We start from the raw sequence: 17,464 nt of genomic DNA, 5'->3' as shown, positions 1-17,464 counted from the left end.
TCACATCATCAGTGATGTTGTCTGTTTCTTGCCTATGAGCAGCATAGCACCATATTACAGAATCAATTTCTCATATAGAAGCAGCATCACATCAAACTTACTGATGGATTGTCAGTCTTTGAATTGTACAGAAAGAAACAATTATTTTTCCCTGTATTTGTCTTTGGAATTCTTTGACTCACATTCTTGATTGCTGTCTTTTGCTAGTTTATAGTTAAGATATTTAAAAATATTTTCTCCATATGCTTTGGTGATAAAAATGCTCTGGAAAGTGTTTTTGCTCCACAGATTAGATTTTTCAGTCCAGAAACATTCTCCTTTGAAGAGTGCTGCCCGTTGATTTTTGGAACCTGTCAAAGAGAAAGTTGATAAAAACTGTTTCCTGACACAACATGAAAGAGAATGAGAAACTTTGTATTTCCAGCAGTAATCCAAGTGGTTTGGTATTGGACTATTTTAGTCTCCATCCCTTGATTTAGCAGGGATGGAGACCAGAATTACACCTGTTTCCAGATTTTATTTGATTGTTCTTACACACTGAGTCAGCATCCACATTTCAGCATATTAGATTAGGTAGTGTGGATGCCAGCGAGGGTTTACTGTAATGATTAAGGTTTCTTCGGTGATGTTGTCACTGCAGAGAAGACTCTGGAGAAGGAGAAAATAGTCAAGATAATGTGATTTGATAAACTGTCTGCCTCAGTTTCCTTTCCTTAGTTTTATATGGGAAATTTTAAATTACTTTTCTGTGTTGAAAAGTTAATTCATTCTCCGTTAGCTAAACTGGTGTCCAATTACCAACTCCTTCAGCTTTACTTTCTTCTCTACAGAATTTGCCATTGATTTCTTCTGTTCAATTACTAAACGATTTCTGAAGAGTCTAATTAGCATTTTCCCCCTCTAATTAAGGACCTTAGTTACTTAATTTAAACTCTTACCAGGAAACATTCCAAGTCTTGGAGGCAGAGTGACTTTTCCCAGAGACAGTGGGCAGCACAGGACATGGAGCGGCAGTGTCAGGGAACTACGGACACCCAGCGGCCGCAGCGCTGAGCTGTTTTGCGGGAATGCTGAAGCAGGGCAGAGAAGGTGTGGGCAGGGAAGCCACTGACAGGGAGGAAAAGGCGAGGCAGGGGAGATGGTCAAGCTGACCCTCTGAGCAAACCCCTGATCCCTCCAAGAAGTCCAAGGTCCCCTTATGTCACACTGCCTGCTTTTATGTGCTGAAGTTGCTCCCACAGCCTGATTTCCTGGGTGTTTTTTCCCAGGCTTACAGGCATCTGCCCCACTGGCAAGTGGTGAGGGATTGCTCATAGCCCAGTCATGGAAGCTTCTCTCCTCTGACCAGCTGCCAGGAAAAGCCTCCCCAGGGACAGGGCTGCCAGCCCCTTTAGGAATCCTTCAATTCATATATAACACATATAGGCATAATTAAAAAATCAGATTTGTCCCTGTCCCCCATCCCTGAAAATGTTCAAGGCTAGGTTGGATGGAACCCTGAGTAATCTGTTGTGGTGGGTGGCATCCCTGCCTGTGGCAGAGGTGTTGGAACAAGTTGACCTTTAAGTTCCTTTCCAACCCAAGCCTTTCTATTATTTCTGTATCAATAAAATAGCTTATTTCTGATAAAAAGGCACTTTTACAGATGAAGCTATTCTGAAAACTTGTTGCAAATTGTGCTCTAATATTATATAGGATTATGGTTTGTGTCTCCTCAAAACTGAAAATTTAGAATTATTCACCTTACTTTTGACAACAAGGGAAGATCCTAAATGAAGCTCCATTTATGTTTACTGCAGTCATTCAAGGGTTTGTGTTTCAACACAGTTTCCAATTGGGTAACTGTATGTGGATGTACTGTAAGATGGTTAAAAAGGCAGGATTTGCTTTGATTTGAGCTCCTTAAGCCAGCACATCATCATCTGGCATTCATCGGATTCTTGCCAGAACTTAATGTTTGTAAGGCAGCCAGAGGAGCTCCACTCACACTTTGAGTAATAAATGCTGCCAGGGAAATTGAGGAAATGATATCACTTTTGAGAGAGCAATACTTTAATTAGATGGAGACTGTGGGACTACATCTTCTGATGCAGCATCAGCAGGGTACTGCTGAAAGCCATCCACGTGGTGAAGTTGTGCATAGAGTAAATATTCTTCCCATTACATTGTTTGTGTGCAAACCCTTCTCATCTCTCTTTCCAGACAGTCCTCTTTAAATTCTGGATCACTAGACTTGAGGGAAAAGACATACTCCAACCCTTGCATGACTGTGATGTACCTAGGGTAGAGTGTGATTTGAAGAGTCCCTTCTCAGTCTTCTGTGAAAGCATTATGTTCACCATGCTTGCAAAACCCTTTTCCCTTGGTCTCCTGTCAGTTTTTAACACCTTCTTTATGCTCCATTCCCATTGCTGTTATACGGATTCAGGGAATGACTGCACTTTTTCTGCTGGTGCAATCATCCAGAATTGACTGTTGTTCCAGATATGGGAATAAAAGATTCAATATAAATTCTCCCCCTAAGTCTTAGTTCCAAGGTGGATAATGCATAAGGACAATGTTCCTGCCTGTGATATCACATTTGGACACAGTGAGAGCAAAAATGAGCCAAGTTGAATCAATTCTGGCTCTAGCATTTGCCAGTCCTTCAAGGCTGTGCTTATCTGCAATATTTTGTTTAAAACAGGATAAAAGAATGAATGGATTATTTTTGTGATTCATGTGTGATTTGTAAGATATTTTAGAAGACCTCATTTTAAGTTCTCAGATGCAAGCAATCAACTTACTTTACATAGGGGAAAAAAAAGGTGAAAGGTAAGAAAATAAATGGCAATTAAATGTTTTGACTGACTTTAGTACTTCTATGGCAACAGAGTGAACAGTGTTCCTTTTGGAGTGAAAAAATAAACTCTTCTTTGAAAGAACATGGATCTGCACATTTTCCCTGTGTATAGAGCATGTATTCAGGCACTTGAATGGAAGACTTTTATATTAAGCTGTGCATAGAGCAAGCTTGCTCATACTCTAATTAGAATAGAAGAAAATCATGGCAATGAAGTCTACCAGTGATACTGAACTTTTCAAGGTAATGAAAAACAAAATTAAGACTAAAATGAGGGATTAGAAGACTCAGTACTGATTAAAGATGCCATAAGATGACAGATGGAATTCAATAGAAATAAATGCAATGAGGCACATGGAGGAACAATCCTTTACAATGATCCACTGTTATCATTTGGGGGTCATAATAGAGTCTTAAAAATACTAAGCCTCAATGCTTAGTAGATACCAAAGAGCCAGAGTGTTACTTACTACTAAGGAAAGCACAAAGAATAAAACAGAAATTACCATCTTTCATTGATTCAGGCCTGGAATATTTTCAGTTTCTTCACTGTCAGCTGTATTTCATGCTACTGCAGAAATATAAATAAATATGCATACATGCAAACACACCCCAAGATAGAAATTACTGTTATGGTTTTCTGTTATAAGCTGAAAAATAATCTTCCCCTTTGCTTTAAGTGTCTCCCATTTGTTTTTTATTTCTGTATTTCCAGCCTACCATAAAATGCTAATGTAACAGTGCTTAAGATACTATATTTTCAATAAACTTTCTGCAAAGTTTTCACTAAATATCACGAACAAACAGGGATTTATCTGATTAAGTATGCAAGGGAAAATTAAGAGCAAAAGAACTTTTCATTTCCATTTTTACTCTTAGCTTCACTGAGATTCTAAAATAGAAATTGCCTTTTTAAAGTTTTTTTGTTTTTTGTTTTTTTGGCTTCTATGGAGCTTTAAATGGTTGTTGTGAATATGTAAGATTTGGTCATGTCAGGTTTGTAAGACAGCCTCTGTAGCCAAGTAAAAACACTGCAAACATGAAACTTTGTAAAGTACAGAATTTGTAAAATACTGGGATAAAATACCTTTAGTTCCTGCTGGCATGACATTGAAATAAAATTTCTGGAAGAAACCTTTTGCAATGCAGACCAAGACAAAGATGTTAGCCGCTATTTCTTCCAGTGAATAGTTTGAGAGAAATAGATATAAAATAGAAAGAGGGATTTGGGATACAGGTTGGAGAAAGCAAGAAATACAGGTCAGAAAAAGATGTGGAAAAGGAGGCCCGCCTTTCCTAATGTGCAAAAGGCTGTCTGCCTCTCCATATAAAAAGAGATACTGAATAAATTGGAGCAACTTGCTAAAGTAGTAACTAATTTCTTTTTTCCAGCCTGTATTGCTCAAACATCAGGGGCTAACACAGAAACACAAGGAATGATGTAAAATTAGGTGTTATCATAATTTTGAAATATTATTGTTTATAAAACCAGGAAGTATATCTATCAGGAGAAGAAAATTAGTGGATGATCAAAATTTTCCAAAAGTAATTGAATGGGCAGTCTAGAAATTAAAATTTTCCATGTAATTATTGGAATCGTGTATAAAGTAAGTGGTTTTAAAAATTTAGACATAATAGTATATTAACTTGAATCATTCTTTTGTATTTTGCAGAATGAAGAGAAGGCACCAGTTAGTTTTCCATCACTTCTTAGCCATATGACTTCTCTCTTCTTAAATCATCCTGTAATTCCCATGACAACAAATGCAGATTCAGGTGTCCCAGAGTTGATAAATACTTATTCTCCACTGGTGTCATCCATGCCTTGTGACATGCATATAGTCAATATGAGGACAATCCAAGCAAAGGTAAGTTCAAACCACTGGTTTTTGCAAACATATGATATAGCTTATTGATATAGTAAAATAATTTATTCTTGTAAAGTACTTTGTGAGCAGGTTTATATGATATGATAAACTGCAGCGTGATTATGAGCTTTTCTTAATTTTGCAAGAACTAGAGACTTGTGTCTGAGCAACAAGAAATGAAGAGATTGTGTTATTTTCACAACATATTAGTATGCATAATGCAAGATTCTGTCTCTGGAGGGGGTACCTTTCAATAGGTTCCCAAATTTTAAGAGAGAACCATTCATATACCTCAGCCTTTTCTGTACTAGAAGAATTAAATTTAAGGTCATTAGAGTTTGTTCTGAGTATGTTTTTTAATAAACAATATAGTTTTAAACCCAAATTTTATTGTTAAAATGTTTTTTAAGCTTAGTTACAAGATCTAATTTAGTTATTCTAACAGCATCTCATGATTGGTTCCTGTGAAAGCATTCTCTGGTAAGCAAACCAAAGCCAAACCAAACAAACAAAACCCAAACATCTAGCCAACACCAAAAAAACCCAAATCAACAAACAAAATACCAACAAAAAGTTCAAACAAAAAAAGTCTCTTTGGTACTCAGTGTTTTTCTCCTTCAAAGGAAAGAAAGGTATGTAACCACCAGAATTTAATTTTCCCTTTGATTAACTGAAGGACTGGGGCTCATTTTGCATTCTTTTCCTGCCAACTGTTCTATAAATTATTTTCAGTTTTTCAGCTCCTTTTAAAATGTGATTATGTTAACTTTATGTTGTATTGCAGTGCTATTCACCAGTGCTGCTACCACAGTGCAATGCCTTCTTAATTCTGCCATACTTAGATACAAACTATTTATCCCTTTTCCTTTAGAGTCTCCATGATAGCTGGGCTTGTCTGTATTAACATGAGATTATATTCTGTTTAATCTGATCTTCATTCTGTCTTAATCTGTATTTTAAAATTTAAACAGTGTTTGCTTTCTCTGTAAGTAGTTCTATCTTGTGTAAGCCCCTTCAGCTGTGACTGATACTTATTTTGAATTTCAAAGTGGAAAATATCTTGATTTTGTGGGTCTTGTGCCTTTGAATAGTTAGGAAGACCCTGATACTAAATTAAATCTTCACGTGACATGAATATTTCACTTTTCACTGTGTATATTTTCATTTACTTCAACCAGCTCAGCATCACAGGTTTACTTCAACATATCAAGTTGAGGGGCAGACCTTCATGAATATCTTCCCTCTCTTTTTGAGGTGTAAATCCATCCCCTTGTTTGTAGGTTCCATGTATGGAAACTGTGAGAACACATTGTTCTCACAGTTGTTCATTGTCTGCTTTTTGAATTCAGTGTTACTATTTTTAAGTCAATTCTCTGGTTTTATCTGGGCTGTTCAGGCCCCACTGTCCCAAGTGATATAGGACTGTTAGGGGCTGTGATCTCTTCCCTGTCCACAGCTATGTGTTTCATTGATTACTGATCAACAGCTCTTGAGCTTGCAGCAAAAATGTGTCCACTTCAAAGTACGAGCTTGCAGCAGTCATAGGATAGGAACACTGTCATTAGAGATACAGAATGTTCTTCCCCACAGCAAAAATGGTACTATGCCTTGCAAATAATTGTGTAAATCTCTCCTCATTTTCTGCTTCCTTTCTCTCGCTTCCAAGAATTTGAATGACAAGTGACATTATTCTGGCTAATTGACACAATGTATTTTTTTTTCAGAAATTTGCACCTCTCCATTGCTTAAACTGTTGGAAAACTTTAACTGATTTTCCATAATCCATTAATTACAGATAAGAGGGCACCAAATTAAAATAATTGTTAAGATTTAAGGTAGAAATCAGAAAGAATATTTTATTTGTTGTAAGATATCTCATCTTGGCATGGAAAAGTCCAACCCATTATGATTGCAACATTTAAAGATTTTTTTCCTTAACAGAACTCGAGCTTTTCAGAAGATGCATATTTTACTTTATATAAATGAAGATCTAGAACACAGTAGATTTCTCCCTTTATACTGAGCATAAATACATAAATTTGCCACATTGCCTAAACTTTTCATTGTGTGTCTATTAGCTTACAGTAATTGAATTTTAAAAGAGTTTAAATGTTTTTTCTTTCTCATCAAAATTTTAGCAGCATTGCCGTGGGTTACTGGTTATGAGAAAGCCTAACATTTTTTTTTTTTTAAATTTTCTTATAAGTTCGTGTTTTAATTCTCAGAGATCAAAATCAAATCAAACTTTGGCAGCTCTTCTGAGAAAGTTTGTTAGAGATTTAATAGCACAGTGCTTAGGGCTTTTTTGTTGAATAACAGCGCTGTGAAGTTTTACAGGGTTAAGAATGTTGTAACTTGTGGAAAATTGAGGAGATTGTTATGGGTTTTCATGCAGTTTGCATGGTCATGTTTAGAAGGTGTATTTGGTGTAAATTAAGTTCATCCTTGCTCAGACACTCATTAACCTTAAATGTATTTAATCTAATTTTCCTAGAGATTATATAAGAACAGGTAAATTAAAGTAGATGTGGAGGTTGTGACAACTTTATCTTTCACCTGCTTTGATAATGGGTTAGAACAGCTTTTTTTTTTTTTTTTACACAGGGTTGCTATGTGCATGGTAGAAGGTGGAGTACTAAATCATAGATATTTATACTGACCAAAACACTTTTACTCAGGGTATCATTAATTGTGTGTCACCTTTTTGTTTTAAATCTTTTGAATCTTAATAAGGATAACATTTAATTCTAAAAAATTGGGAGATGAAATATTCATGCCATCATTTGAAATGCATACATGCATTTTTTATGCAGATTACTAGAAGATAATTTAAGTGAATTAGAGGAACTTTTGATACCCATTACTGGCTTGTCATTTCTAACACTAATTTACCCCATAGGAAGTCAGGCTTTCTCAGTATGAATTTTAATGTTTCACTAATCTGATGTTTAAGCAGACAGTATTATTTTGTGTGCATAAAAATATCTACTTTTAAGTGCAACACTGTCAGATCAGTGACAATGAAAACTAAGTCAGATGTTCATTGTAGGAGGGGGAAGATATCACAGCTAATATCTTCCTTCATGTAGAAAGTGGTACTGCTGTCCCAGTGAACTGGATAAGAACTTCTTTAGCCATCAATGTTAATAAATACTGGAAACTTGGTTTCTTATGCTGAATGTAGGCACTATTCATAAATTAAAAAGTTGATTTTAGGTGGTTATAAGCTATAGTTCACAAAATCTTTTCAAGCTGAGTTTTATTTGTGATTTGTAAACTATGCAAAATTTCTAACTTAGTGTTTTACTAAAAGATTATCCAATTTCTACTCCAAGTATTCAAGAAATTTGGATCTGTTAGATTAAGACCTCTTGTTTGGTACACCTTCAAGAGCTAATGCATCACAGAGTGCCGAATGCTTGTTGGCACTGGTTTCTCCAAGCAATAGATGCATTCTGAAGTACCAGAAATGAACCTAATTAATGGCAGATGCTTTTGTGAAAAAGCATCAGTATAAGAACAAGTAAACCAGAAATAAACAAGAGAAAAATAGCCTGAAGAACTGGCATGGCTTTGGATAGAACCATCTTTGTTATGCTCTTATTATATATATAATAAGATTAAGAGCTGAAGAATGTAAAACAACAATAAATAATGAAATAAAGTAATGCATCATATTAAATAAGTGACTACAGTGAGTCTAGGTGTGCGGCCACAAGAAAGATATTGAGGGGCTTGAACACGTCCAGGGGAGGGCAATGGAGCTGGAGAAGGGTTGGGAGCACAAATTCAGAGAGGAGCAGCTTACTCTTTAATGTCTTTTGAGGCTCAAAAGCATTGTATATCTTAGAGATAAACATAACATTTATTTTAGATGTGTATTTCAGTGTACATTTTTCTGTACACCTTAAGCTGAGTTAGAGAGTAGTGTTGCTACATGAAAGTTTGTTCAGTATATTGCCATTGAATATGTAAAACTGAGTATTGCAGTTAACATATGATTTCTTGTTTGTTTTCTGTTTTGCCATATAATTTTTGTGGGAAACCATTTAATACAGGTAGGATAGCTACACTTCAGGGCTGAGTCATGAGTACATGTGCATCTGTTGACCTTTAAATTCAATGACTTCTATTCTGTAGTGCTTTATATATGTTTCAACTCTTTGCCATTTACTTCTTTCTATGTTTAGCTTTATAAAAATTTTCAAAAAGTTCAATCTAGGCTAAACATTTTCTAAGGAGAAAATGTCTCTATCTGCTGTATGATAAGGATAATTTTTGGTGCCCTAAAATGTCTTCCTGACTGATACTTTGTGAATAATCTTCTATAGTGTTTGTTTGTAGGTAGATACCAAACCATCTGATGAAGCTGCTCTGATTCTTCACAGAAAGGGATTTGATTGTAGATTTTCAAACAGAGACACAGGTCTGCTCTGTTCTACCACTCAGGGAAAGGTATGGTAATAAATCTGTAGGAATTTTTAAATAAAATTTTAAAATAGGTTTGGGATTTTCTTTTGGGTGGAAGAGTAAATATCATTTTATCTGGAAATAAGAAGAGTTCAAATCCAAATATTTCTAGTAATTTTGAATATACTAATTACATTGAAACATAGTGAGTGAATAATGTCTAAAAATATCTCAATTATTGTACAGTATTTAATCTATGACATTTAAAAAGGTTCAAAATCATAAGAATTTGTTTCCTGCAAGGAGCTGTACAATTTTAAGGTATTTACTGCTTTTTCTAAATGTAGTTGTTTTGTTTTGTTTTGTTTTTCCCTCCAGATAAAGGTGCATAAACTCTTCAGCAAATTCAGAGTGGAAAGTCTTACACCCACATCTTTATCTTTGATGCATTCACCTCCAGATGTCCAAAATATAAGTGAAATAAATATGAGTTCTATGGAGATAAATACGTTCCGGATTCGGCTGAGATGAAATCCTGCTTTAACACTCAGATAAAGAATCTACAATTGTATCTCCTCTGAGTTTCATGTGCAATAAGAGGCACATTAATGTTATTCCAGCTTCTGGATACTGTGAGAAAAAGATGCATTCTATAATTTTTTTTTGACCAACACAATGAAAAGCCATGTTGCAAGCAACTTTTTTTTTTTGTTCAGATTTTTCCCCCATAAAATAGCAACATCATTATCAGTTAATACAAGAAATTTCTATGGATGTTAACCTCTCAACAGATTAAATCTCAGGTTAAATGCTAATTAATGATGTTTCTGGTGTTTTAATTTTCATAAACAGGGGATTAGATTTTAAACAGCCTTCTTTTCCTGATTCTTGATGAATTTATGTGTGAATAACTCAGTGTAGAAAGTCCTGATGCAGCTTGGAAATAAAATGGAATAAAATGTTCCTGTGTAATAGCTAATGTCCAAATATTTATATAAATGACAATAATCTCAATTTATTCCGCAATTAATTTCAGTTTATTCAACACAAAGGGGATTATTAATTGTGGTAAGATGAAAGCCTGCAGTACTTGTGATAAGTGATGGTAGATTTTAATACTTCTACCATTCACCTGAGTTATGTAAATAGAAAAACCTGAACCTACAAAGTAATTTTGCAATGGAAACGTTTAATAAAACTCCCATTTTGTTACTTGACACACTGGGATATGTGCAATTATTCCATTACCATGATGAGAAATGTCCATAATTATCATGAATACAAGATTTTTTATAAAACTCATTTAGATACCAGTGTTCTCTGAAATGGGTTTTCTATGTCAAGATTACCATATCAAAATAAATGTGCCTTATTTTTGATATGTCTTGTTACAATTTTGGTGTCTATGTTAATGTTTTTGGGGAAAAGGTAGTTTATATAATACTTAAGCTGTGTATCTCCTATTTGACAATGCTGGCCACACTGATCTATGTACTCCTGCACCAAGTTTGTGCTACCTTATTCTGAACATTTTGACTATTTGAATGTATTAATATGATGTCATGATGTGAAACACCAACAACAAAAGAATTACTGTAGAAGATAAATTCAGCTGCTTTCAAGAAAATTGCAACTTGATGCAAAGAGTTGATAGTAAGCAAGGTATAGTTTGCAAACCCATCAAAACATGTGCTTGCATGTCACGGACTGTGATGACCTGTTAATTCCAAATCATGTGCCTATATTTTAAACATTTTACAAACTTGCAACCTCACTTATATTGCCAGTGTTCATGTTACTGAAGAATGGAGACTTTGCTTTTTCCCATATTAATTCATATTTAGTACTTAAGTCATCAAGTGTGGGAAGTATTTCTCTAAGTAGAGCTGCTTTTTACAGTTAATATATATACAAACATTCGAGTATGGTTCCATTTTATAGTCGTCATTTATTTTTCATAACTTCTTCTTCTATCTCTCACTTATGCTCTACTTTTCCATACCCTGTTGCTTATCCTCAGTACTAATGCATGAAAAGTCATCATAACTGGTAAAAAGATGTGCTAGCTCTAATATTGCCTCCTGTATTTAATTTCATCATTGTTGTTCAACAATTATATCAAATATCAAAGTCTATCAAATTATTTCATGTAGCTACAGGCTATCTAAAAAGAAAGTGAAAGTCATATTTAGATTTTATGCATTGTCACAGCTTGGATCTCTGTTGAGATTGTGTAGATTTTCTTAATTCAATCTATTGTGTGTTTTGTAATAATGGGAATACTTTGGTAGGATCTGGTGCATTACATCAAGAATATAGGAACCACTAACCACAAATGGAAGAATCAGATAAATCCAATAAATGGATGTTTTCATGCAATAAACATGTACTGTAACTTCTTAGAAAAAGTATTTGAAAATGCTGGGTTTTATTGGAACTCAAAGCTTAGTAGACTTGCCAGCAGAAATTTCTCATAACACTTATTTTTTTGCTTCTTCAGAATTAAAATGTTTAAGATAATTTTATGTGTTCTGTGCGGGAAAACATTCAAAATATCGTTTCAGTTTTGCTAGGCAGAAAAGGAAAATCTTGATGCAATAAAATTTTAAAGTATTTTGCCTCTTGGAATTGCTTTGAAAGATTCTTCATATAGTTTCTTTTATTATCAGCTGTACAATCATGGTGCCTGAAACTTCCTTAACCAGCAGATGTAATCCTTGTTCCTTTGCTTTTTTTTTGTATGTAATGACAGCTTTCAGTTCAAGATCCTGTCCTGAAATCCCTTACTAAATCAAAACTCCAGTCAAAGTCTCAAAAAGGATTTTGCTTGAATTAGTTCAGAATGTTGCTGTCTATGAGGTTGTGTTTTCCTTGGTTTGGGTTTTTGTTGGATTTTTGTTTTGCACAAGTCTTATTGAATTCTTATGTTGGGTTTTTTATGAATTGGCTATATAATTAAATTCTATTATTATGGCGTTTTTTCCTGTTTTTATAGCTGCTGGGTTTGTTGCTATTGGTTAAGAGAAGCAAGCATCTTTACCTTGCCGGTATGATTTTAAGTACAATGCTGTGTAAGAAATGGTTTAAAACCTTGTAATTACTTTCCATACAAGAGTTGTACCTGTTCTGATTTTATGGTTTGGGGTTTTTTTACATTCCTTTATCTTAATTTTCTTTGGTTTAATTGCTCATATTGTCTGAAACAAACTGATTTCAGCTGAAGGTTTTTGATATTTTCTCTTGGAAGGTTTTATATCTTATGGGGATATGTAAAATAAGATCTCTAATAAAAGGTAATGTTATTGTGAGATGTGGTCAGTGTCATTAATGCCTTGGCTTTAACAAATTTTAATTTTTCTTTTTAATGAGAGAAACAACAAACATAACTTCTTTGAAAAGGTTCATATGTCAGTATCTGTTGGGAATGACAGTTATCTGCAGTAAGATCAAAGGTACAATCTATTTCACAGCTGCCAAAGAGAAGAGGATAAGATGGTAACTTCAGAGATGTAAACATGTGAGATTGCACAGTGTGGAAAGAAAATGGGCAGCCCTTTTGCAAAGGAAGTTGTGCACTGACTTAATAGAACATTTTAGAAGGTTTCAACTTCTAGAATTTTTTTTACTTTAATTAATGTTTATCTTTGAAACATTTGGGAGCAATGAAATAGAAGCTGTTCTTGTAAATTAACAAACACACCTTGTAAATTAACAAACAAACATTAGAACATAGCAAGTCAAAATAACAGCTCAACTGTAATTAGACTAAACACTTTTTAAAAAATTATATAATGCTAATATAATGTTCTTTAATTGCACAGGGCAAGTTGAACAGGCATAAATATTTTATGTGTTTGCTTCCCAATGGGGTGGTGGAGCTTGAACATAATGACTTGCAAAGACAATAAAGTATAAATTTTAGTCAATGCCTGATGCTTTTTGATGTTTGTCTGGATAGTCTTAACTATAAATATAAAAGCATATACACACACAAAGTAAATATCTATAATTTCAAAGCTGATCTTTCCAGATAAAACCTGAAAGGCAACAATGGGTATGGGTCTAATTTAAAGCAGCCCTTCACCATTTTAAGGTCATCCTATTTTGGAATCAATTATTATCAGCATGTCCATGTGGATAGAACATATTCCATTAATTCCAGTAATCAATATTATATTATTTTACTATATGAAATTATATTAACTGTATTTGATATATGCCTGTGTATTGTGTTTAAAAAAAAACATGCAGGATCTCTCTATACATCGTTACTGATAGTGACACTATTGCTCAGATTAAGTGGGTTATTTGACTTGTAATGTGTTATATATATCTGTGATAAAATATAAAACATGGATTCAGTTGTAGACTTTTTATTTTAGGATAACTATTCTGTCATAATATAATATTTCAAAAATCAGCCAAAGGCATTAATTTTGTCTTTTAAAAGAGGAAACATATAAAAATAATATATGGTCTAGAATAAGCTCAGATGAATGGAGAATTATTAGGATTTTTCAGACAGTTCTGTTCTTGACAAAAATTTGTCTGTCTCAAATTTCTCTGTAAATTAAAATATTAAATTGTTAACTGTAAGTCTTTCAATATACATATTTCAGGAACTAATAGATATTTAAAGTCTGTATTGCATCACTTAATCTTTGTACACCAGAATTTCTGTAGAGCTACAGTTTCCATAATTTCCATTACTCCACTTCCTTTAGGTAAATAATTTAATAGCACTAAGAGTAGTAAGAAAATAATTTTTTTTTTTTAATATCCATAATTTATATAAAATTGTGCTATTTGGACTGTAAAGGCAAAGACATTTTTAATTACACATTTCAGAGCTTCAGGTTTTCAATATAGCACATTCTTCCTCATATGCAGTGTCTGTTAATTTGATACCCAGTCTACAAAAATCATCCATATTATGGGTATTTGTAGACTGGAGATTTTGGTCACAGTTTTACCTCCACCATTGCCACTCCCTTTGCATCAGAGACATCCATCATACAGGAAAGCAAAGGAACAATGGCTTTGTTCCTTTCAAATCATGACCTGCAAACTCTCACGGTCTTCCCTCATAGCTAGTCTATTTTTATTTCTATCTTAATTTACTCCTTTCTTGGCAGGCCAGCTAAAGGTGCGGGCATTTGTAGGCTCCAGCTTCCACACAGCCTTCCAGCTCTGCCCTTTGCAGATGATGGAACTTTCTGGAGCTGGGCTGTCTGCAGTGTCAGCCAGAGCATGGGGTGTGATAGATTCTTCAAGAATTACATATTTAAAGTCTACATCAATGATCATGCCAATGCTGTGCATGCCCTACTAGCTTTCCAGAACTGCCTTGCATCACTGGCCTGCTACTCAGGAATACACATCTTTGTTTCTCAAATTCACCTGAACAAGTTTCTCAAATCCACCTGAACAAGCCATTCTCCCTTTTTCTCTTCCTCAATTTCATGATTATAACACACCATTTCAGGACCTTTTGGTCATCCTGTAACCTACCTTCCAGAAGTCCTGCATATGATCAAAATGAATAATTAACTGTCTTGCAGTTAAAAATGTCTAATAAAGACAAAATAGATCCTAAGTAAGCCATGCTGTCAGAATCACTTGCAGTAGTATAGAGACACACAGCTTTGCAAACACAAGATTACCTTTTTTCACAAAACACTTTAATATCTGTGACAGCGACAAGATGCATTATCTGTGTTCTCTTTTGTTTTGAATGATTTAAAACTATTTATTTTACAAGCTAAAACAAACATTTTGAGTTTAATGGAAGCAATTCAGATTGATAGTGATGTTGTCAAAAAATTGAATATAGCTGTTACAAACATTCGTAATGGAGCATGTTAATGAAAGTCCTTCAACTAGATAAAGAATTAAGATTTGCATGGCAAAAGGGTAATTTGTTTGTTTTGACAGTGACCAAATCAGTCTCATTGCTTTTTCTTATATCAGGAAGTGAAATCTACTGACTTGGCTAGTAGACATGGGAAAGAATCTGCTAAAGCTCAAATGGCAAACTTATTCAAATGGGTTTGACACAGTGATTCACAACCTATTAGCCTAATTGGAATTCAATTACACAAAATGAGTTGGGAATTTTCATTAATTAAATATTGGGCCTTTGAAAGATAAGTCAAGATGGTAATAATTACATTTTCTTGGGTTTTAAAATAGCTGATCAATGTGTAATTGCTGATAGGAAAGGTACCTTACAATTTGAGATTTTGGAAGTTCATTTTAAAGATACACTCTATGCAAAACTCATGATTTGTAGCTCTTGGTAGCTTTTCAGGGAGACACATGAGCTGTAGCTGAAATGGGTAACCTACCTGTAGTTTGGAAAGTTTTATTACTAAAGCTCCTGCAGATTTGAAATGGATCTCTTTTCATTTTCTGAATATTTTTTTTAACTCTTACCCAGATGGTAAGATATTTTGGTTTTAATACATAATATACAAAACAGTGAATCAATATGTGCTAGGCAACAAGGAAAAGTGTTTTGTCCTTGAATGCTGAAGAGCATTCCTTGATGATGATATACATTTAACTGGGGAGAAAAAAACAGCTCTTCCAAGATAGGATTCAAGAGCATTCTTCTAAATCCAAGAAAAAAAGAATATGTGTTTCACTGACCTAGCGAGAGTTTGGTAGAGGTGTAAGTGTGACACAAGCATCACCTAAATAAGCATCAAAAGCTAAAGAAAAGAAGAGGCACTGAGATCCCATTCCACAGGACTTTGTTAAAATCTGTGTGGAATCTTACAGCATCTCTCCTCATTTTCCTATGCTTCAATTAAAGAATTAAAAACACCAAACAAGCCCCCATCTCACCACCCCCAACATGCACCCACACTCTGAGAATGCCATGTCATCTCTGTCATGACTTTTACAGTTTGGCTGTCTATAGAACTCCAGTTCAATTTGCTGTTGCAAACTGTGATCAAAATACAAGTTTTATTGGGCTTTCTAGTCACAGTGTTTTCACAATGGCGCTGCCTAAAGCATTATGTGCCCAAAGCCTGGTGACTGTGGTGACAGGCTGTATTTTGGATATGCAGGTCACCAAGCAACAGGGTTGAAAAGATTCTGGCTGTGTTGTGATGGGAGGTGTGGAACTGTGGGTGGTCAGGGTGTGAGTTTACAGTTCCTCTAAAAGTGAGAGCAATCAGTAATGTAATGCTGCCTTACATGTGGATCAAGTTGAAAACTGAGATTAAAAGAATTTTTAACAATTGACATTGATGCATAGTAACTTGGCACCAGTGTTTTGTTTATGTTCTACACTTGGCTTTAAAAGTAGATACTGGTAAATTGAAATTAATCCAAAGGGCAAGGGGAAAACAATTTTGTGATAATGACAGCTTTGATAGAACAAAGGGATTTCTCATGTCTGAAATTATGCTTCAAACAATGTTTGAAGGCTCTCGTTTGTTTGCTGAAAGGCGTTGTCTTGGTACATGTTGCAGTCTGAATAAGAATCAATGAAGTTTTATTGACCTGTGAAAATACAAGGTTGTCAGTATGAGCAAGTGGGAAGAAATGTGAGAAATATTTTAAAAATTAAAATCCACAATGAGAAATTTCCATGGACAGAAACAGAAGTGAGAAAGCAGACAGCTCTAGAACGCAATTTTCCAGAGAGACATATATGAAAGTTTTGTTGGACTTTGCTTCATACATCACCTGCTTATGGATTTGCCAATTTTCCAGAAGAAACACCAATGTTTATTCTAGTGGTCAAAGCTGGAAAAATTACAGTGGCTGTTCATATACTATCTACCTATTTTTCTTTCACACTGGACATAGGTTTAAGGACACAGAACTTATTTTAAGAACTTATTGAGAGAATCAAGTATATAGTAATTTTCCCTACTGTGTGTATTGCTTTTACTATGGGAGAAAGTCTGCAGTTACTGCAGAGTTTTTTGGTTCGATCAAATTAACAAGTAAACACTTGCTAATCAGCAAATCTGAATTTCTGCTGTTTACATTTTGAATTCAGTCTTTGTTGAATTACTTTGGAAAACAGCAACACATTTCCTGTGAAAAATAATTGCTTTGCTCTGGAAGATCTATGTCTATGGTCCACTGATTAGAAGAAATATAAATATTTAAATTTTTACTGATGGTAAAAAACTGTAAGATGCCTTACACTCAAAGATAGCTGTTTTTTTTAAAGAAAAATGAAAACTAAGTGGATTTATGGAATTGGAAAAATCAACAGGAAATCATGTATTCTAGAAATATTGTTCACTTTCAAACTCATGATATATTGTTCCTGATCACACAGAGAATGCTTGAATGTCAAAAATGTTTGACAGGGGAG

At 34.4% G+C, this 17,464-nt stretch overlaps 1 protein-coding gene across 2 annotated transcripts in view; it reads left to right on the top strand.

Moving 5' to 3' along the window:
* MAN2A1 (mannosidase alpha class 2A member 1) overlaps window positions 1-12,428 on the top strand; it is a 106,184-nt gene extending 93,756 nt beyond the window's left edge. Inside the window, exons 20-22 of one of the 2 annotated variants that reach the window (XR_010994551.1) lie at window positions 4,516-4,710; window positions 9,042-9,165; window positions 9,499-9,638. Coding sequence is in view for 1 of the 2 variants with exons in the window: in XM_068176774.1 (XP_068032875.1) it covers window positions 4,516-4,710; window positions 9,055-9,165; window positions 9,499-9,651 (459 nt within the window). In the remaining variant the exon portion in view is untranslated. Of the gene's footprint in view, window positions 1-4,515; window positions 4,711-9,041; window positions 9,166-9,498 lie in introns of both variants that reach the window. The other variant, XM_068176774.1, reaches the window with a different exon arrangement.
* Window positions 12,429-17,464: the final 5,036 nt, after the last annotated feature.

Source organism: Anomalospiza imberbis, chromosome Z (assembly GCF_031753505.1).
Source record: "Anomalospiza imberbis isolate Cuckoo-Finch-1a 21T00152 chromosome Z, ASM3175350v1, whole genome shotgun sequence".
NCBI classification, from domain to species: domain Eukaryota; kingdom Metazoa; phylum Chordata; class Aves; order Passeriformes; family Viduidae; genus Anomalospiza; species Anomalospiza imberbis.
The sequence above is the reverse complement of the archived record's forward strand: the minus strand, read 5'-3'. Positions and strand labels throughout refer to the sequence as shown.